General features: G+C 45.3%; 3 protein-coding genes across 7 annotated transcripts in view; all 3 read left to right on the top strand.

The window, feature by feature from the left end:
* znf1035 (zinc finger protein 1035) overlaps positions 1 to 4,097 on the top strand; it is a 76,228-nt gene extending 72,131 nt beyond the window's left edge. For all 3 annotated transcript variants that reach the window (XM_036131956.1, XM_021321275.2, XM_012871801.3), the window contains one exon: positions 291 to 4,097. In XM_036131956.1, coding sequence (XP_035987849.1) covers positions 349 to 3,372 — 3,024 coding nt within the window. In that variant the 5' untranslated portion in view covers positions 291 to 348 and the 3' untranslated portion in view covers positions 3,373 to 4,097. The remainder of the gene's footprint in view (positions 1 to 290) is intronic.
* A 2,202-nt stretch (positions 4,098 to 6,299) lies between these two features.
* LOC105932587 lies at positions 6,300 to 12,345 on the top strand. 3 transcript variants are annotated; one of them, XM_036131973.1, is made up of 2 exons: positions 6,300 to 6,400; positions 10,305 to 12,345. In XM_036131973.1, exon 2 carries the CDS (start codon positions 10,350 to 10,352, stop codon positions 11,736 to 11,738), a length of 1,389 nt encoding a protein of 462 aa, XP_035987866.1. In that variant the 5' UTR covers positions 6,300 to 6,400; positions 10,305 to 10,349; the 3' UTR covers positions 11,739 to 12,345. The 3 variants fall into 3 exon arrangements, with proteins under 3 accessions (XP_035987866.1, XP_012727267.2, XP_035987873.1); XM_012871813.3 differs by having other exon boundaries at positions 6,304 to 6,502; XM_036131980.1 differs by having other exon boundaries at positions 6,314 to 6,396.
* Positions 12,346 to 13,845: 1,500 nt separating this feature from the next.
* Positions 13,846 to 21,679, top strand: si:dkeyp-84f3.9 (zinc finger protein 569). The gene is made up of 2 exons (XM_036131924.1): positions 13,846 to 13,985; positions 17,246 to 21,679. Exons 1-2 carry the CDS (start codon positions 13,941 to 13,943, stop codon positions 20,528 to 20,530), a joined length of 3,330 nt encoding a protein of 1,109 aa, XP_035987817.1. The 5' UTR covers positions 13,846 to 13,940; the 3' UTR covers positions 20,531 to 21,679.
* Positions 21,680 to 22,489: the final 810 nt, after the last annotated feature.

Below are 22,489 nucleotides of genomic sequence, written 5' to 3'. Positions count from 1 at the left end.
TTTTAGTTTTGGGTTTTTTTGTTTTGGTTTTGTTTAAGAGAAATGCATATTGCCATGGGAAGTTTTTTTTTTTTTTTTTTTTTTTTTTTTTTTTTTTTTTTACATTAGATATGTGAAATATTTCTTATAAGGGTTTAACCTGTAGTGTGTAATTTATGGAAGAGCCGTTTTTTATTGAAACTAAATGACTGAAACTGTGATTTTAGGATTGCCAGTGAAAATATGTGCACTAAAATATGCCTGGTTTTGTCTTGGTGACATCAGTCGGTGTGTCTGTGTCTGATTTTCAGGAATCTGCTGAGCTTGACCAGAAGACACGGCTCCTCGTCGTGACGTCTCGCAGCCACCATGCTGGGGTTGCAGGGAAACGCTTCAGCGCCCAAAGTGTATCGCTGCGTGGCATGTTCAGACACCTTCACGGGATTAGCCTCCCTACTGGTACATCAGGCTACTCACGCGAACACCGACTCCAAGAGCTCCACCCCACCTCCAACGCAGCCTAGCAACAGAAAACCAGAAGCCCAGTTCGCGAATGAGGTCCCAGCGGCCGAAAAGCCCGGTTCGCCCGCACGTCTCCCTGGGAGCCCGGCTCCTTCTTTTTACATCTGTGATTGTGGGGATGAATTTCTGGACTTCCATCTCATGCTGGAGCATAAACGTTCACATATCTGTCAGCTGCAGCAGCCTGCGGTCGATGATGTCGCCCTGTCTGTAGGAACGGGGACTAATAATGTGTTTCCAGCCCAGCAGACATCATTCGCCCCCGTTATACAGACAGGCTTAGACCTCAGCTCCCCCTCCACCTCCAAGTCCTCGGGCTCTGAGGTGCCCACATCAAATGCGCTTTCAAGAGATGTGGCCTTGGAGGACAGGGTTTCCATGGTAACCCCTCCTCGTGGCCAGCACTCACCCCTTCAAGATGTCAGTGTGAAACCAATTGAGGGCACGTCTACCGCAGGAGAGCCCCTGCCAGAGAGCGAGGAAGAGATGGATTTGGAGGACAACGCTGATTCCGTTCCAGACTCCGAGCAGAGTCTGGAAAACGTGCAAAAAAACAACATCCTCATGAAGCTGTTGGCCTCCGCGTACCAGAACCGCCTGCCGCTTCCTGTGTCTGAGGACGAGGGCGAAAACAACGTCGTCCCCAAGCAGGAAGACATTCCCGTTGATATAACCCCAGTAGCTAAGGCTGGCGGCTCTCCTGTCAAAGATCTCTCCATTGTCCAGTTGCGGCGGCTGCTCGTTAAACCCGGTATAAAGACGAAGGCGCCGCCCATCAGCAGAATTCTGGAGTCCAGTAAGAAGAGAGTCGTCTCGCTTACTAAGACTCTGTCTCCCGTTGTGGTTCTGGAGACCCGCCAAAAGCTCATGGATCCGACTTTCAAAGGCCTTTACGGTAGATACCAATGTGGCCGCTGTCGGAAAGTCTTCCCCAACTTGGACAGGTTGACAGAGCATCATTTTTTGCACAAAAAAGAAAGGATTAAATGTTGCCGCCGCTGCAAACAGCTCATCATCGGGCGGCTGCCTTTCCCCGACAATCACGTCTGCCCCCAGATGAGACACAACCGTTTCCGTCCAACGAGGCCTCTTCAAAACAAGTCACCCTTTGCCCCCAAAATTGTGCCATTTCATGGTCTGAACAATGCCAGAAAGGTTTACTTCTGTCCAGTGTGCAAAAACAGCTACGCACGAAGGTGGAACCTGAAGACGCACCGGTGCCACGGTCCAACGTCAGGCGTCCTGAAGCAGAACAGTCCCTCGTTTCAGAGAATGTTGGCACTGAAGTCAAACTTCGCTGCCAAAACTGCGACATTCGAAGAGGCAAATGGAGGCTTTAAGAATGTCGCCGTAGGAACTGAGGTTAGGACTCCCATCAAGATCGAGGCGAGCTCTACAGATTCGGGGCTGTCGGCAATTTCGCAATTGGCTTGGACGCCTCCGGCAAAAACCTTCCCCCCGTTTACACTGAAGTCTTCAATGATAGATTCGCACCAGGATCCCTCGCAGGCTTTCCTCGAGGAAGCGGATGAAAGCTGGAAAATGGAAGAGCTGAAGGGGGAGAACGGCAACGAGGGGCAGTGGACGATGCCCTTAGACGATGAAGTGCTGGTGCTCGGTTCCACCAACAAACCCGACGCCGACGGACAGCTGAGCCGGTCCGGATCTGACGAAAACACAGAGTTGGCCCCTCACAGTCTGCCCTATTTTGTCAGCGACGGCGTACGGCGCTATCCTTGTAACAGGTGCCACAAAACCTACAGCAAGGCCACAACTCTGAGGCGCCACCTGCGACTGTGTGGGTTCAGGCCACCCGGGTTTGGGGCTGTGGCTCCGGCCCAGGCGCACGGTCCCACGACTACGAACACCAGCGTTGTGAAGCCCATGTTTTCCTGCTATGTCTGCGGACGGGCCTTCAATCGCAAAGACAACATGATGACGCACAGGAAGAGGTGTCAGCTGAAGCGAACGATGTCTGGCGTGGATGGAGGGATCGCGGCGCAGAGCCTGCCGGGCGGTGCGCCGGCCGACAGTCAGATGCAGGATCAGGACAGCGCGGGGAACTGGGGCATCATGTCCCTGCCTTCTGTGCTCCCTAGGAGGGTGACGTGCGAGTGCGGGGTCGGATTTACCTCGCCGCGGCTTCTCCTGGAGCACCTGCAGAAGCACGCGCAGGAGTCGTACACGTGCCCGACCTGTGGAGAGACCGTTAACTCCTGGGCCGAGTATGAAGTCCACCTGCAGATCCACATGCGCCCCCAGCACCAGCTGGTGAAGGGACTGCAAGCCCAGCGGGCGCAACCTCTTCTACTACGACTGCAGCAGCCGCAGCCCGCTCAGTCGGTGCTTCCACCGCCGCAGAAAGCGCCGCGCCCGGAGCCGGCCCCGCACCTGCACCCGCTGTCGGTGAAAAAGGGCCAGCGGATCGTCTGCACGCGGTGCGGGAACAGCTTCGCCACGCGCTGCTCCCTGCGCAGGCACATATCCTGGAATCGCTGCAAAGGCGCCCGGGCCACCAACCCGCCCGCCAATCCACCCAAAGCCTTCCACTGTTCGCACTGCAACTCCGACTTCCCCAACAGCATCAGCCTCATGTTCCACCAGAGGAACGGCGCGTGCAAACCCGCCATCAAGCCCGTGCGCTGCCCCGTCTGCCTCCGCTGGTTCGGCACCACGGACAGTCTGCAGAAGCACCTGCTCGTTCACAAGCAGTCCGACGCGTACCGCTGCGACGTGTGTCAGGGGATGTACAGGAGCCTCAAATCGCTCAAGAACCACCGCAGGAGGATTCACCGCATCCTGATCGGGCAGCCCAAGTCTACGAAGCACGAAGCGCTGACCTCCGAAGGCAGCCTGGATTTAACTGACTGAAAGGCTCTGGTGAAAATGGTGCGTCTAAAAACCATTTTTATTATTCTTGATTCCTTTCGTAATTTTCTGATGTTTTTTTTTTTTTTCACTTTGCAGAGTCAAAGGGACTCGGCCCAAAACACGTAGGCTCTCCTAGAAGAGACGTTTACAGGTTATTTTAGCTTGCTGCTCTTATGAATTAGCCACGTCACATTGGTGTACATTTTAGTTTGCCGGTTAGTTCCCTCGTCCATTAGCCTTTTGAGTGTGTAAATGATTCCATGAATATTTAGCAATCGGACTTTGCGATCATGTTTGGTGATGTAGCTTGTTGTTCTTGCTGTTAATAAACATACAAGAGTGTTCGTCTTGATGGTATTTTTTTTTTTTTTTTTTTTTTTTTTTGAGATGTGACATCTTGGTTTGAGGTTTACCAAAGTGTTTTTTTGTTTTTTGTTTTTCTTTTAGGATTTTTTAAAAAAAAGTGTTTTTTTTTTTTTTTTTTTTTTCATTTGTCAATGAAAAATACATGCAGTTTGACTGGACTTTATATACGCTTGTCGGAATACAACAACAAAGAATAGAAGCTTAACACTTGAACTGTATGTAGCCCATATGGGGGGAGAAGATCTTGGAACAAACAGACTGAATGTAAATTTGCCTTTTTAAGTGAGATATCTGGCTTCTCTCTCAAGGTTTGTATCCTTAAAATGTGTCGAGCGGTAATAAAGATCAGAAAAGTTGAATCTACTTCACTGTCTTGATTGCAAAGAGTCAGATGTTTAAATTAAGAGCACAATTGCCCCCCCCCCCCCCCCCCCCCCCAAAAAAAATATATATAAATAAATAAAATAAAGTAAAAACTACAGCTGAAAGGAAAACAAAAAAGGGTAGTTAAACATTTTGTTCATGAAACTGGACAGGTTGTGTTCAGAAAGTGCTTAAAATGAGTCTGGGTATCAACCACTACAATTGCTGCATCTGCTCCTTATATTATTTTATTTTTGGAGGGGAGGCAGTAAAAAATAGATAAATAAATAATGTTTCTTTTGACTGTTTCTTTTAGAAAAAACGTTGGTGTAAGCGTACCGAACATGTACAGTTGTTTGTGTAATGGGAGGCAATCTGACCCACCTCTGAAAATAAGTGAAAGTTTGATTTTCTGTGGGGTTTAGAAAGTATTTTAAGTTCAATAGTGACACGTTTGGCACACTAGAAAGCGTATATGTAAGTTTTTCTACAAAAAGAAACTACTTATTTGTCTGCTGGACACATTAAGATATGTATAATTAATTCCTATTTCCTAACCTATGCAGGTGTATTGATGAACTGAGTTGTTTAAAAGAATATATATATTTTCTGTCCTATTTTTGATAATGTCGGTTTTTCCAAAATTTGGCCTCATCATCACATCATCACTCACTTTAGTCCTCCTTGTAGTTTGAACATTTAATAGTTGTACTCTGTACTGACATCATTTTTTTTATTATTCTCTCTCCAACTTGCTTTCTTTCAAAATTACAAAATAGTATATGTGTAGAGAAATGCAGAAAGTATGTCACAATCATAAACTTGAATACGTCTTTAAGTTTTATGTGGCCAACACCAACAAGCTCTTGATTAGTGAAAGCAGATGCATGGTTGTCAAAGATTTCTATCAAAATTAAAAAGGATGTTTTATGTTGTATTCATCCCGCCCCCGTTACTGAGATACTGCGAAACTAAACCTAGTGCACCCAACTGAGTTTATAAAGAACCTAGAAAATGAATTATGGTTATCCTGAACCAGACTTTAATCTAAGTACAAATTTTTGTTAGCATCCAGCTTGATGGATGAGTTGAATTTATAAAAAGCTATATGAAACAAAAAGGAAAAAACAAGAAATGAGAAAATATACTGCATTAGCGGAAACTAATACAAAATCAACCAATTAACAGACATTTAAGAACATCAGAGATGCAAAAACAATTTAAAAATGGGCCAAATACGATAACATAAGATAGGCTTTATTGATCTCACAGTGGAGAAATTCATTTGTTACATCGGCTCAATAGTCAAAAGGAGGAAAAAGTGCATAGGGTATAAACAGTGTGTCCCATATATACAGTGGATCAAAAAATACATAGGAAATAAAGCAGAGATTTAGGATGACTATGTACATTCATAAAAGGTGGGTTTCAGTTGTCCATCATTGAAATTGAAGAACTGGCAAAAAAGGGTTTGATAACTCTGGAGGAGCAGCTGCAGAGATCCTCTGATCAGGTTGCAGAATCTTTTGAGAAGCCATCTATAAGTCATACACTCCTCAAATCTGCTCTGTTAGCAAAGCCTCAGTCGAAAATAAGAAAGAGGCGCCCTTTGCAGTTTGCTGCAAGCCATATAGGGGACACAGCAACCGTGTGGATGAAGGTATGTTGGGTCTCTCTCTCTCTTTCTTTCTCTACCAATAATTGCACAGGTTTTCTGTTTCTTTTATTATTTCGCTGTAATTTACTTTCTTCTGACATAAAATCCCAACAACCCAAATTAGTGGTGGCGATGTGACAAAACGTGTGAAATTTTTTTAAGTTCTACAAATGCCTTGGCAAGGAGATATGGAGCCAATATACATATATCATAAACAACCAATTTTTAGTAGCCTTTTATTGGTGCAAAAGTTTCTCAGTGATCGAAAATACTAAGGAAACATTTCAGGACGCACCCAGATGTATCTGTTGTGAATAACTTTATTTAGTTTTGGGATGTCTAGCCATGTAAAAAATCCCCAAAAGATTTTTTTATCTGTAGTGCTGCATCTGTTACTGCTAAATTTCCACTTTTATTTACAGAAAAACAGCTTTAGGCCTACAGTATTCTGAAATGATTTGCCGTCAGTCATGTGTGGCAGAAAGCGTGAAATTCTTCTGCCGGTAGGGGGCGGTGTGACGAAGAACACCCTCTAGTGTGGAGTTGCAGAAGAAAATCGTTTTTTTCCCCCTCCCTCCCTTGTTGTTCGGATGGATCTGAGGGGCTAACTAACTGCTAACTGTTCGTGTCTAACACCGGCAAGTGGGTCAAGTTCCTAATATCTCCCAAAACAACAGCGAGAAAGGGTTTTAGTTGACTCCCCCCCGAAGATATGACACATTTCTGATTGACTTTATCCGGAAGGTAAGGCGGCGGCAGCATCCGTGGTCCCTGTTTGACGCTAATGTTAGCATAGCAGGCTAATAGCAAGACAAGCCCGCGTTTCACAAAGTAAGGCGGTGGGTCGCCAAAAACGTGTTTAATGCTGTCGCATTTTCCCTTCCCTCCGGTTACCGTGACGAATTGTGCTCGACATGCTCCTGAAGGTTTCTGGTGGTATGCATGTTTTCTAGTTGCAGCCTATGTTTAGTATGCTGTGATTATTTGAGCGAATAGTTCATAATTTGAGGTTTATGAGTTGCATAACATTTTTTAGATTTTATAAAACGTTATTTTTAGACACGTAGCCAAAATCGTGTTCTGAAATTATTCTTTGTCTAAATATTCTGATATACTTTGGTGCGTTTTTTTGGGGGGGAAAAGGGAGAGTTGAGGTGTACGTCTGTAAGGGATACTAATAATGAAGATTTTCCTGTGTAACACTTAACTTAAACTTAGAACCGAAGTAAAGAGTGCTGGAGCTATTGTAAATGTTTATGTTAAAAAAAAACATAAATGGGGTTTAGTCCTAATGTCTGATAAAGTAAAATTAGGAAAAAAAGTATTTTTTTTTTTTTTTTTTCAAAATATACGTATTATGGCTGGGCGATGTTAAGAAGATGAGCCATGAGCACTGCAAAGAAAAGAAAAAAGTATTATTTGTAACATTCCTTCTGCCTATGATTCAAACGAGGACACCAGATAACGAGTCTATCTGGCTACTGAAAAATAAAACAACCATATCTCACTCCAGCTGTCTTCTGGTTGACATCTGTAATTTTGGAGATGTAATTTGCCCTGGTGTGTTCACCACAGTCCAAAAACATGATTGTTGGGTTAATTGGTCTCTCTAGACTGCCTCTAGGTGTGAGTCTGCGCCTGCGTAGTTGTTTTTGCTGTGTCTCTGTGTTGCCCTGAGATGGACTGGAGAGAGGCACCAGGCGAGCCTGCACAGATAAGTGGGAATAGACGATGATGGTTCAACAAGTGTGTGCCTAAATGAATGGTTCTTAAATGGTTGGTGAACGTCTGGGCCTTCTCGGCCCGTGTTTTGCACAGTCACCGTCATTGTTATTAAATAAATATCTAAAATGTTGTGCAAAATAAGCATTTTAATCTGTTATAAAATAAGTATTAAACTAAGATTATGTGTGTAAATTGAATAAAGACAGTTAAATGTTTTAAAAGCTGCAATTCTGGGAGCATTCATGTTCCTCAATTTACTTTGAAACCCATGAAAATTTGTGGACCAAAACTTCTAAATTGGTGGGGGACACTATCAATAATTTTATTTTTTTTATAAATTGCCATTATACGCACAACTAATATGTGTTAAATGTCCTGTCCTTTTAGCAAAATTAATTCCCCTAAATTAACTTTGAATAGTTTTATTGTTTGTATTCAGCCCAAAGACCATGCTCTTTAGTAAAGAAGATATCTTCATTTAGAAACGGACGCTCTGTTTTGAACAAAAGAGACATTCTGCTTACATGTTTCTTTAAATAAAAACTTATAGTGAAGCTCATGGAATGACAGTAGAAATTATTTCAGATGCCCTTAGGACGGCTAGAGAAGTATTTGTTAAGAAAGCAAATTCTTTCTATGCTATATGGATCGTCTGAACGTTAACTGAAGAACATTTTCTGATCATGAGGTAAAACCGTTTTATCGGACCAAAGCTTTCACAACAGGCCCCCTCTATGTGGAGAGAAATTTGTTCCAATGAAATCGCAAGGAAAAGAAACACGATTCATGTGACTGCAACATTTGTTGCAGTTTACTTTTATTTTTTTAGATTTTATCATTTTAACAAACAAAAATTGGTGACCAGGTTTTACAAATTGTATTCATTTCAAATGGCGTTCTACAGATCTTTACACTTGAGTGGGCGGAGCTTGTCCTGAAGGGTGCAGCGAAGATGTATTTCTATTGGTCTGTGTGTGGCAAGAGCGAGCGTTTCTATTGGTTAACTTGGAGCACTTTTTTTCTCTCTGAAAAATAAAAGATTTAAATGTGGTTCGGAGTCTGTCCGTGTTTTCTTGTGTACTAAAGTCACTGAAAGAACAAATGACACATTTCTCTTATTTTTTTCAGAATTCAAAATATTGTTCAATATTAGTCCAAAATCTCTTGGATTATTTTTAACTTGATCTGTTACAGGTGATTCATTGAATTGCTCCGTCTCTTCGGCGTCACAAACCAAAAGAGCCGCTTCTTAACTTTGTGTCCAAGCTGACCAATAGAAACGCTCGCGTTCCCGCACACAGACCAATGGAAATGCTGTTGCCAACGTCCACAGAGGCCAATAAAGTGCGTCTTGGCGCCACACACAGAGGAAACCCCGCCCCCTGAAGTGTAGAGAGCTGATTTGTAAAGGATGTAATTTGTAAAACTCTGTTTCCAAATAAATAAATAAACTCTGGGGGGAAAACAACTAAACAAACTGCAAAAATGTTGGTTCAACTTTTGCATACAAATTGTATACTACTCAAACTTTTATTTTTTAATATGGTTTTTCGTAGCACTAATAGCTATTTTTTTATGAGAGAGAGAGGACTAAGGCCTCTGTACACGGGTCGCGCTCTCTACTCTATCAGCACACGGCCAATTACTCAAACCTTTTGGGCCTTTTTTTTAAACTTTCATTTGTGAAACGTGTTATTTGTTTGCAATAATAATGGAAGAAATGTCTCTCCGTACCTTTATGTCATCAACAGGTATCTTGAGAAACAAAATTCGACAGCAAATTATACTTTTATCAACAAAAATTCTCAAAACTGTAACCTGCAATTCTGACAAGCTGTTCTTTAGAGGACAGACCACAGGAAGTAGCAGCATAAATTCATCCCCATCAGACTGTCCGTGTTTTGTATTTTGGACTCTAAAGGTCCTGCAGGTAGTTACAGAAGCAGGTTTAGGTAGTAAATAAAGGAGTTATCAATGCCAAAGGCCAGTGTGAGCTCATGTATGTGTGAAAAAACTATTTTGACAGATTAAAAGGAAACCCTTCAGCTTTCTACAAAAAGATTCATTTCCAGAGTTATTTCCCATGAACAGAGGCCATTTTTTAAGTCATAGCTTGGATTTTAACTAATATTCCCTCCTGACATGTGGAGAGTAGACATATAGTCATCTTGAGAAGATCATACCCTAAGGTATGCTGACCAGCAGCCTTTAATATTTTTTTGGGGGGCTTTCAATCTATTTAAATTTTTGTTGTACAATGATAAAATAACTGACTGGTTCTAACCTGGTCTAAAGTGAAAGAAATATTCCGGTAACCACAAACGGGGCCATGTTAGTAATAGTTGGTATCTTTTATATTTGGTATGATTAAACAGTAATCAAATGTTGTTTATTAAAGAAATTCAAACTTTCAGTTTATTAACTATTTTTATAACGGTTGTTCTGCTGCTGTTGGACCTGCTGAGTTTATTTTAATTGATGAAACCATGAATCATGCCTCCCGGCAGAGATTAGGGAATATCCCGCCACCAGCTCAAGCACACTAGCAAGTCTACGTCTAAATGGCATAAAATACCCAAAATGAAGGTTTGAAGTGGAACAATTAAAGGTCTGGTTAGGATGCTGAGGTGTGACCTTTTGAATAACTATTTTTACCTTTTACTCAGGCCATACGGTCTGCTGTTGCATTTCAGTTATCTGAAACATTTAAGTTTGACAAGGGGCCAAAACCTTTTCGTATCAGTGTCATTTAAAAAGCAAAGTGATGCGGTCTAAACTGTGATCTTTTTGATGTACAATAACCATTTGTTTAATTTAACAGGAAAGGTGTTCTTGAAGACTCCGCCCAAGCAGTCGTCACACACTTATGCCCAGCCTGATCATGGAGCGCAAGAGAAAGATCCTGCAGAGCATCCTGGAGGACGGCAACACCGTGGACTTGACAAACTCTGGCCACTTCTGCTTCAGCTGCGAGCAGATCTTCGCCAATCAGACGTGCCTGGAGGAGCACGTGTGTCCCCTGGCGAGTTTCATCTGCTCCTGTGGCACGGAGTTTACCGAGTACAAAGACATGCTGGAGCACAGCACCACACACGAACCCGGGCATCAAGTGCTCGACCATAAAACCATAAAGAAGCGCCGCATCGAGAAGTTCAGGGAGGAGGACGAGAAGCTGAAGAGGCTGCAAAAGGGCGAGGTTGTCTGGAAGGCACCCGGCGAGGGCAGCCTGCCCTCAATTTCCAAACTTCAAGTACCCAACACTTCCGGTGCCGCCTCGCGGGTCTCCACGCAGACGGCGAAGGTCCCACAAGTGCCCGATTTGTTCTCCAATCCTTCCGCCGCCGCCGTGCAAAACATTTTCGCCGACGTCGGTCCGCCGACGGTGGACCTTTGGACACTCTATCAGCCCGTCGTGCTGTTGAAAACGATGCACAACTCCAGAAAGACAAACCCGTACACCTGCGGTAAATGTGAACAGGGGTTCGTGTCCAAAGTGGCTCTGGTCGCCCACCACAGCTCGCACGTGGTGGATAAGGTCTCCGGCTGCATAGGATGCGGGCTGCTGCTGTCCAGCAAAAAGCTGGTGCCTCGATTCCACGCCTGCAATTCCAACAGCCAGAGCAAACACCGGCTCATCACCGCTAAGCCGCTGAGCTACAAGCCCCGGAGCGGAGCCGTGGCTAAAAAGATCCAGCCTTCCCGTCCGCCTCAGGCCCCCTCCGCTCAGCAGCTGGAAAACCAAAACCCGAGCGCAGCCGGCAAGGGGAGTCGGCCACCTCAAGCCGCGAAGAAAACCCTGAATATCAGGACGTACAACAACAGCGCCGGCCGAGTGCCGCCCATCAGCGCACCTCTGCAGCTAAAGAGTCAGAATCCCACCGCATCCAAACCCTACTCCGGGGTCCCCACGGCAGCCAAGAGTCCCAAAGGTCGCCGCGTTCAGTCCGGGCGGCCAGAGGGGTCGCGCCGGCGCCGCCGCGGCACAGAAGACGGCCGACGACCCGGCGGTGCCGAGCGCACAGAACGGCTTCGCCTGCCGGGTCTGCCACCTTCCCTTCGAGAGCGCCCAGCGGCTCCAGAGGCACAAGTGCGTCAAGGCGCAGGAGTTCATGGCCAAGCACATGATGGCCAGCAAGCGCGATTACAAGATTGTAAAGGTGACCCCGGGCTCCCCGCAGGTGAACGGCGAGAGGAAGCTGGGCTTTTCTGCCGTCGCCACAAAGAAGCCCCAACACACGGCGGTCAGCCTGGATAAGGGGAAGGCGTCGGCGCCGGTCAACGGCGGCGCCGGGGGGGAGTCTGACGATGACTGTTTCATTGTTGAGAGTGGACCTGAAAAGCCCGCGGAGGTGATTTATCAAGTAACCTCGTCTGTCCCCATAAAAAGTTGACTAGTAGTCTAGCGAGGCACATTGTGTTTGCATGTTGCCGTTTTATGTCGACTACCAGGGGAGGGCGGGGGCCGTCGGCGTCTTTTCATCACAGAGACTACAATCTTCTGAGCTTTCTCCAGACTGCTTTAGGGAGTAGAGAGTTACGGTTCAAACGCTTCTTTATTAAGTCAGATATCCATTTATAAAATCATGTGTTGGTGTAGATTGTTCGGGAGTTTGAAGTCCCCGCCCCTGGGATGGGAGCTTGTGTAAATTAGGTTGCTCGTCATGATATGTGTGCATGGTTTATCCCGCTGTTGATGGGGGGGGAAACCAGGTACTGTGTTTTTGATCAGGTTTTTAGTCGGATGAGAATTTGTTGTAAAGCTGTGGGACTGAACCCTTCCTACCTTGTGTGTTCCTGCCACCTGTGTTTATGAAGTTTATGAAAACAGTATATGATGTATTAAAGTATATTTTCAAACTCTTCTTTTTTTTTCTTTCTTTTCTTTTTTTTTTTTTTTTGGTGTTGGAAAACAGTGCAACTTTTACTGGCAAGTCTTTTAAAATAAACGATAATGCAGGTAAACCCAAAATTATGCATACCCCAGGCAGATTTAAATTTAGAGTGGTTTATATTTTGCTGACGTGTTGCTCTAATGGGAAGGGATATTATAAATTTGGAGTAACCCGCCACAGTCCTGACTTTAGTCTGATCTGTGGAGGCAGCTAAAGATTAAGGAGGAGGCCTTAGAGCTCCTCAACAAGGATAAATCATGGAAAGACCAGTAGAAACATGCAAAAATATCCTTATCATTTATCAGGAGCATTTAATTGCCTTCATGGCAGTGCATTATTGTGGAGGGTATAAATATTTTTTGACGTGCCATCATTAAAATGTAAATAAAAACATTTTTTTTACGTTCTATCTTTTGAGTGTTTCATTTCCTTTCACAAACATCTTGGTTCATCATTTTATTCTTTCCGAGGTCTGAATAATTTTGGGCTTAGCTGTGATATATATATATATGTGTACATTGTTAATCAAGTGAGTGCAAGAATGAAAAAACTTTCCAGAGTTTGGAGCAACCATCGGCTGTGTCGTCATAACTGGAGGGGCAAACCAGTGATAAAACCCCAGATAGTTTGAATGTTTTATGTGTTTAGAAAGCCACTTTTTCTGCTCATAACTTATCAAACTTTATTCATATAACACTTTTCAACAATCCATGTGGTGCACAAAGTGATTTACAAGCTAAAATACAAACAAAATAGATCAAATATAAAAATGTATAGGAAAATAACGGGATAAAAAGATAACTAATTGTATAACAAAAAAAAGTGCATAACAGCACAATTCAAAACAGTTTCAAGAGCTATATTGAAAAATAAAAGAAAAAGTTATCCAGAGTTGAACTTATAAAGACGTTATCCGTCCATTTAAAAATATATAATTAGTATAACCTTTATACAGTTTACTGCTTAGGCGTTCAAGTTAGACTTTTGTGCCTCTTCACCAGATTTTGGTGTAATTAACCCATATAGTGTCATATAGTGCGTGTCCAGCAGGGGGAGCAGTTTAAAAGCCCAAAAACAACGGCGATCTAACGACGTCGGTCGTCATCAACGCGTTTATGAGGCATTTGCATGCGGTTAGTGAAACCAACACAACACAACAATGTAAACACCACACACATTCGTGTCGTTTGGGCTTGAATAACAAAGGCTTCCTCTATTTATAACTACAATAACCAAAATGCACGGCTGTCCAGAAATTACAAAGTTTGAGAACAAGACGAGGTGCTGTGAGAGGAAATTAGTTATTTATGCATAAGTGATTCCTGATAAATTTGGCTCTTTGGTCAGAAAAGCAGACATCTTCATTCATGGACTAAACGTGTTTATGCACACTTATAATTATAATTAAAAGAATAGACCAATTAGCGCAGGGACATCTTGGGATTTTGTTTGGCGTTTTTTTACTCGTCCTCGTGGAGATTATTTTTTCCGACGGAACGGGAAGGGGACGCGCTCCGATACCCCCACACGGCGGCATTAGCGTTAGTCGGGCGGCTTTTTTGTGCATGGAGAACGAGTGGCCCGTCCCAGAAAACCGCCCCGAGAAGAAGGTACAGCCCGGTCCTCGCTAGCAGCTCGGTGTCCAGGTCACTGTTACGCTGTAAAAAAGTTTCCAAGCGGCCTTTAGAGGGAGTCAGGTCTGAGTTAGCCAGTGTTAGCTAGCAGGTCAGTGCGTGCCACGCAGAAAACCAAATGCCGACCCGTCGTTACCCCCACGCAGACAAGGCAAGGCAGGCGCTTTGTGTCCACTACAACCCACGGGACTCCGCGCACCGCTTGCAGGGGAAGTCGTGTAGGCGCTCTGTGTCGCTGCTAAAGTTTCCCCCCCTGCATGTTCGGGGGTGGACGGCGTGGAGCCGTCGGCCTGCGACGCTTTTAACAAACACGAGCTAGCTAACCGGCCTACACGAACCACAAGCGCCCGCCATTCATTGTTAACCTTAAACCCCGCTGGGCTCTAATGTTGACTAGCATCTGGCTGCAGGGGTGGAGGATTACTCAGACGGTTTTGGGGAGCAAGTTGGAGCCATTTTAGTCCGTTCTGCGTGTTGAATAGGAGGAACAGTTCAGACAAAGTCTCCATCGGATGGAGTGCATGTTGGGAGATGAAGGGCAGGCTGATGGTAGCAGCCGCTTCTGCTGTTTTTTTAATGCGTTTGGTTTATTTATTGCTCATATGTTTAGTTTTCTTTCTGCAAAAACTCGTCCATTTGTCCCGTTTAGAAGTTCCCTGAGATTTTGCGCCGGTACCAACACAGTCCTATCCAGATGTCTGGAAACATGCAGATGTTGAAAATGCTGACAGGAGATGTGTTGGGAGCAGATAGCAAGGAGATGTTTGGGTCAGAACAAAACAAACGGACCCCGTCTGGTGGGTAGTCTGTTCATGCTGCTGCATGTCTGACCCGACCAACCTAATTAGACTGGTTGCCATCCACAGTGGTCCAGTCTGCAGTCACAGGGTCAAAGCATTTCCTGGCCCAGGGTCTGGACACGTTTGCTTCATGATATCTGACACCCTGGACAGCCGAGGAACATCGATTGTCCTTTTTTTATTCACTCAGCAACAGCTTCTACACCAAAGGGAGTTGCTGTTTCAAACATCTGCTGGCTCTGATATATCGTGCATCCGCTTATTGGGGGGAAAAAGGTTAGATTTGTGGTTTCCAGCCGGCCGTTCTGGTCAGGGCTAGTCAAGGTAGAAATCGGACATTTCTCCTGTGCATCTCCTGCTCAAATGCTTTTCAGTGCTTTTAATGTTGTGGCTAGGGGGTTGTGGACATGCATTAGACACGTTATTGAAGTTAAGAATGTTTATATTGTTAATTTTCAAGGTAAAAATCGACTAACCCATGTAGAAGTAGGTAATGGTTGCCTATATTTTCATATTTCTCATATGCGATGAAGTTTCCTTTCTGCCCCGAGTGGAAAATCTGAAATAAATTACTGGATTTGTTTTCTGAGGTTCTTCCCCCAGCCGCTGGTTACTATTGTATTTTACAACTATCTGAACTGGCATCTTTTATTTATTTTATTGTTCAGGAAGGTGAAAGGGTTGTTATCCTAAAAAGGAATAGTTTACCATCATTGTGTGACTTTTCATAGTAAGTGAGTGTGGTGTGTGTGTGTATACATATATATGTGAATGTACCTTGATGGAACGTTTTAATTACAGCCCCACTTGTCTGCTTCAGATTCATACCGCCATTAACCGATGATGCCCATGCTTGTTTATCTTCCCCGCTCAAGCACAATGCAACCAACCTCTTGTAAGCCGTTGACACAAACCAGCATTTCATCCACATTTTACATGCTTTTGGGCTGTAAATGCTAAACCTCAACGCCACACATTGTGATAAAAATATTGTGGTGCCTTACATGCCTTTGTCGTTTTCTTTTTTTTTTTCATTTCCTGCAGACGTTTTGCCATGGGAACCAAAATGTCTTTTAGCAGAGGAAGCGGTGACCCAAATACAGACTCTGATTTAACTTCGGCCAGCCCTCCCTGCAGTTTTGTACACGCCCCATCAGACTACAAGCAGGTAGCCGCTGAGGGGAAAAAACAAAAATGTGTGAATGTAAAGCATGAGTTATGAGACGTGGTGGTGATATTGTGAACTTGCCGTTTGTAGCGTTGTAGTTTTAGTTTTACATTAGACTGTTATATCTCATATTCTAAACTTACAGGGCCTTGCAAACTTATACTCTTTAAAACTTTTCCATGTTTTATTGTGTTAAGATCTCGAACATTAACACATTTTAGAGGGTTTTTGTGAAAGGCCAACACACAAAGTTGTGCTTTTTGTGAACAGGATGCATGTTTTTTCTTTAAATAGAAGCATGAAAAATGTAGTGTACGTACATATTTACCCCCTGAGTCAGTACTTTATAGAACCGCGTTTCGCTGCATTTACTCTTATTTTTTGGTTCGACCAGATTTGAACAGCTACTGCCCGAAACGTTTGCCCATTCCTCTTTGCAAACTTGCTGAAGTTCAGTGAGATTGGATGGCGAGCAGACATCAGTTTTGGATTAGATCTGAGTCTGGACTTTGGGCCCTTTATTCTGTCGGACAAATCTCCTGTTATCTAAACCGTTTAATCGTCCTAACAGGATATTATATCATTGTACGGCTCTAAGGTGGAACCTCTGCTGCTGCCTCAAGACTTGCTGCTCTTTTCTTTCTTTATTTCTCCATCCATCATTCTGTCAGCCTTGAGCAGCTTATCTGTCTCTGCCGAAGACGAGGATCCCCACAACGTGGCGCTGCCTCCATGTAGTTTATTTGGGCAATCACATTTAATCTGGATAAAATTCATCAAAATTCACGCAGGTTTCTGCATGTCATGTGGCAACTATGGAGTGAGAACAGTAGTGTTAGCAATTTCAAAGCTCTATTCCAACTTCTTCCTGCCACATGTTGATGTGCCCCTGGGCAAGGCGCTTTACCCCAAGTTGCCTACCGATCTAGGTATTGGTCTATGCGTCCGCGTTAGTGAATGCTATTAAGTTAATGTAGCTTTAGTGTAAAGTGCTTTGAGTGGGCAGTGTGGCTATAAATGAACTGTATAAATCAAGACCCTTTACTATTTTACAAAATGTGAAAAAGACCAGGTGGTATAAAGAGGTTTGCATGGTACTGTGTTGTTACTTTACCTATTAACTAGCATCCACTGGCCAGTATTTTTGCAAAAAAAGATTTAATTGCATGAGAAGAATGAGACTAGTATGACTGAATTTGATTTTTTTTTTTTTTAATTGCAAGCGAACAGGTATACATTAAAGGCTGTTTTTCTTCCTACGTCAACAGATACCTGAGGATAAGCGATGCAGTGAGGACATGAGTGCGACCGATCTGAATCAGACTGCCATAAGGGCATCAGGACTCATGGAGACTGACGTCCATCTGAGCTCTGAAACAGCAGACATGAGTCGTCAGCCACGCGAGGACGCGTTGCCACAACTAGGGACGGACACGGGATCTCAGCTGACCTCTACAAGCTCCCCAAGAGATGGTCAGAAGGTCCGAAGAAGACGTGGTAGGCCTGGTAAAATCAAGCTGTCGGGGGCGGCCGACATCAGTGCTGACGAGCTGAAAGAGGCCGGCAGCACAGCAGCAATGGCCGCGCCTTCAGTCGACCACAGCACCGGCGATTCTGACGAAAAACCAGGTACTGACGCCGTCCCGCCGGTAAAGAGAAGAAGAGGACGGCCGAAAAAATCTGAAGCCGCCACCGTACCACGCACACTCTCAAAGAGGTTTGCCGCATTTTTATGTCCCCGTAAGGGCAACCACGGGTGGACCCTGAGGAGTAGAGGAGCGCAGAACGGGAAACCTGACGGCGACGCAGATATCAAGCAATCGTGGGGGCCTCCTACAGATTGCAGTGACCCGATTTACAATCATGGGATTAGGAGGAGGAAAAAAAGGGCTCTAAATAATGAGCAAGTTCCAGCCAAAGTGGCAAAGCTGGACGAACCCAAAGAGGCCTCGCCGGTGCTGAGCATTGAGGCAGACTGTACAGGGAAAACAGAGACAGAGAAACAGGTGGAGCAGAGGGCTGATAAGCAGGAGGATAATGTAAACGCTAGCACTGCTGAGTCGACAGTACAAGAGCAGCAGATGCAACTAACGGAGGGAGTCCAATCCCCTCCAGAGCCTGAAAATATTCCTGCAGAGGATCTCAACCGGTTACATTTGGTTAACCCCTCTCAAACCGAATGTCCTGATGTGAAGAAGCCTTTTAGGATAGACAGCGAAAAGGAGACTCAGCTGAACGCTTCTAATTCACTTGATTCTCCAGTTAATGCAGACGTGCAGGGGGCAGACTCTCCGAGCAAAGGGTTGGTATCATCCTCGGAAAAGACCCCGCAAACTATAACCGAGAAATCTGCCAACGCCGCCAAAGAGCTCAGCACGTCGACTCCTGTGTCGGGTAGTCAAACGTCGTCACAAAACATCGCCGACCCCTCCGTGATGTTACCCACCAGGCAGCACACGGTGTTTAGGTGCAAGAAAGGCGGCAAGAGGAAGAGAAGAGTAGTTCGAGTTTTGGTGATCAGCAAGAACGACGTAGAGAAAAAACCCGAGGCCGCCCCGCAGGTTGAAGAAAAGCCAGACTGTGGCGACGTGAAAACCGAAGACGCTTCGGACATCAGAGATGACGTCATCTACGTCAAAAAAGGGGGCAGAAACATGCTGAAGTGCAACTTCTGTGGGCGTCTGTTCAAGTTCCTGTCCCAGTTGGTCGTCCACCAGCGCATCCACACGGGAGAGCGGCCCTTCAAGTGCGCAGAGTGCGGCAAAGGTTTCACCAAGAACTCCAACCTGAACCTCCATCTCAAGATGCACCTGAAGAACAACATGTATCAAAAATGCCAGCTGTGCAAGATCAGAGTCTCCATCTCGCAGTACGCCGCCCACATGGAGACGCACGCGCAGGCCGACGACCAGCAGGCCCCGTTTGTCCCCAACCAGGCGGAAAACGCCAGCCAGGACGGGAGCTACGAGGGCGCCCAGGAGACCCCGAAGGAATCCGCGGCTGAAAAGAAGGCCAGCAAAACCTGCCAGTACTGCGGCAAGACGTTCCCCTTCCAGTCCGCCCTCAAGAGACACGTCCGCATCCACACGGGCGAGAAGCCCTACAAGTGCGACATATGCGGCAAAGCCTTCGGCCAGTCCTACTTCCTGCGGGTGCACGAGCTGACGCACTGGACCGTGAAGCGCTACAACTGCACGCGCTGCGAGAAGTCCTTCTCCCACTACAGCAACGCCAAAAACCACACGTGCCGGCCGGTGCGGGGCAGCGGCGACCCGCAGGCCAACCGGCGCATAAAGCCGCTGCTGACGTACACGTGCCACATCTGCAAGAACGTGTTCGAGCACCTGCAGAACTTCAACAACCACATGAAGGAGCACACGGGCACCAAGCTGTTCCGCTGCCTCTACTGCGACAAGCTGTTCAGCGTGCTGTCCGACTTCGAAGCCCACCGGATCCGGTGCGCGGCGGAGAGGAAGGTGCCCAGCACCATAAAGGAGGAGGAGATGATGACGATGATTCATTACAGAGTGCCTTCGCAAAGCTCTTCGCACGCTCACCGTCCGCGTCCTGCGGCGGCGTCCGACTACAAGCCGCAGAAAAAACGACCGGACACCCGTCGCAGACGACGCGCCGCTAACCTTGACAAGCCGTCGCAGACGCCGATCAACCCGCCTCTCCCCGTCTCGTATGTTGTTTCGAAGCTAAACCAGCTGGACAACCGATCGGACCCCAGGAAGTACCCGTGTCCGAGCTGCGGGCGGCAGTTCCGCCACATGGGCAGGCTCCGAGCCCACATGCTCACGCACTCGTCCGCCCAGACGTACCCCTGCGCCCAGTGCGGGAAGACGCTGGGAAGCTGGAAAAAGCTGTGGCACCACCAGAGGTTGCACCGGCAGCCGAGCGGCCGCTTCACGTGTGCGCTGTGCGGACGGGGCTTCCGCTTCGCCGGCTCCTACAGGGAGCACATGAAGGAGCACCCCGAGTTCCACTGGGTCGAAGAGCGGCCGAAGAAAGTGTTCCTGCCTTACCAGTGCGAGCAGTGCACGCGTGGCTTCAGCACGCTCGACCTGCTCTTCACTCATCAGCTCTGCCATTCGTCGGTGCAGGACCTGCGCAAGGAGCCCAGTTTGGTGTTGACCACGATTGCTGCCAGTTCCCAGTCGATAGCCAAAGCTCCTCACTCTCCCATCAAGTGTAATCCAGCGGCATCACAGCCGTCGGCGGACAGAACTAGCTCCATTTTAAGCCCCTCGCTGAAATGCCCCGGTCAAAATTCCCAAGCGTCGCCTTTGTCCCCCGGTTACAATCGAGACACGGACTATTCTACTCATGCTCCCAACAGGACACATTTAGTCCAAGAGAGGGACAAAGTTAAAGAAAACGGACCTGGAAAATCCATTATGCCCCTAAAACATGTGAAATCACCTCAAAATACCAGCAAAACGAAAGAAGGGTCCTCAGACGATCTACGGTGTGCTGTGTGTGGAGATATATTTCCTGCAGTTTCAGACCTTTTCCACCATTATATGGAGCATGCAAGAGGCCTGGTTTAAACTATACATTTCAAACGTGTAGGAGTGTCCTAAAAAGCCCCAAAAATGGTTGGGGTCAGAAGTTTACATTTGGAGGGATGTTAGGATAATCCCCAGAAATCAAATTCAACTAGGAAAAGTGACCATATATGATTTTTGCTCTTTAACTTGAGACCTGCAAAAACAGGTAGTTCTAAAAAAAAAAATTAAACTGGAATAATACTTTAAATAATGCTTGTTGTCATTAGGCTTGGGCTGGTTACTGTCAACAAGGTATGCTGAGGTTTTCTTTTTTTATTACAGCATAATAACCTGTAATGTTTCACTTCTCACCATTCTGATAATAAAAAGCAAGAGAACAAAATGGATCAAAATGCACCACCGCCTCCCAGAACGGTTACCACGCACTGCCTGTCAGCTGGCTTAAAGAAAACTGCCTTTTTCTCATACTGATAGAATATTTCCAAACAACCAATTAGGTCTTTTTCATGTTTAGAGTTTTTGGCTTTAAGTCTTTTTTTTTTTTTTTATACTTTGGTTATGTTTACTTAAGACTAGGGCTACGTTCACACCGCAGGGAAAGGCGACTCAATTCCCATCTTTTCACCCTCCAAGAAATCCGATTTGTGCCGCTTCAATCTGTGGTACTAATTCGGACACGTGTCCGCAGTCTGAAGGGTCATATCTCATTTTATCCGTTTTTCTCATCACTCTCCTGTCTCTCACTACACATCCACACAGCAGTAGTAGTGAATTTCTCCAATGTGAGATCAATAAAGCCTATCTTATCTTATCTTAGCAGTTAGCGCTCCATAACAGATTATTGTTAGTAGCTGTGCTGCTTTCTTCATACCTTTTTTCATCTTGCTATGATGATTTCTTAATATTTTCGCCTCTCATTGCTCAACAGCTTTCTAATAATAACAAGGAGAGATGCCGACCGGTATCCGCTTTGTTTTTCTTTTTGAAGTTTTTTTCTTTTATACAAAACTTTATTGAACCCTTGTAGAAACAATTACATTCACCATTACTTCCGTAAACAGTGCGCTGCTCTTTGACGTGTCCTTCTGTTTTCTGCGCACGCGGGTCGCTTTGCGGTCTTGAGCTGTTCAGACAGCAGTATGATGGAGGTCACATTTAATAGTTGTTTGAACGCCCATCTAAAAAAAAGCTGACTTCAGGAAAAAAATCGGAATTGATCATCAAGACCTGCAGTGTGAACATAGCGTTTGATGCTGTGAGAATCCAATATTAGGTTGTTCTTGTTTGTCAAAATCTTCTTAATGTTTGCTCGCTTTAACCACTTGTAGCCGGTCGTTCTGCCAGACAGTTGCTGGTTTACTAACAATTTTGAGTCCATCTTCGTCCAGTTTGGTAAATCCGCTTAAGCAAAAGCTTCTCACCTTCATTAGTTTATCAAAGTAGTTTCTGTCAGACTAATGGAAAAGCAGTAGATGTGGAGATGTTACATTTTAAGATTGCTCAAGTTTGTTTAAAAGGGAAGCAGCCATTGGCCAGAAAAGCACAGCAAATGAGTTACACACCAGAATCCTAATAAAGGGATTGGATTTCTGCCTAAAGAATGTGTCTGAGCACGCAGACTTATTTTGATACGATGCAAAAGTAGGAAAAGGAGAATAAGCCTCACGAATGCTCATCTTCATTCTTTATCCTCTTGAATTTGATAGTTTGAGAAAGTTTTTAGTTTTTATGTGCCTGGTCTAAAACGATAACAAGAGCTGGTACTAGGAGTATACTGCTTTTAAACTGATGGCTGAATATTTCCCCCGCCAGATAAAGTCAACAGCAGAGTGGTGTACTTGATCAGGACACATCGCTGTGAACTAAACATGGAGCTGGTGTTTTCTAAATCACTTTGGTTTGGAAGGGGATGTTCAGAAATGACATGTTTTGCTCTCAGACACCCGTCAGTATTTTCTCCTGAGATTTTAAGGCTGATTACCAGCTTTGTACATGTTC

This window comes from Fundulus heteroclitus, chromosome 3 (assembly GCF_011125445.2).
Source record: "Fundulus heteroclitus isolate FHET01 chromosome 3, MU-UCD_Fhet_4.1, whole genome shotgun sequence".
Classification (NCBI taxonomy): Eukaryota; Metazoa; Chordata; class Actinopteri; order Cyprinodontiformes; family Fundulidae; genus Fundulus; species Fundulus heteroclitus.
This window is presented reverse-complemented; position numbering and strand designations above follow the sequence as displayed.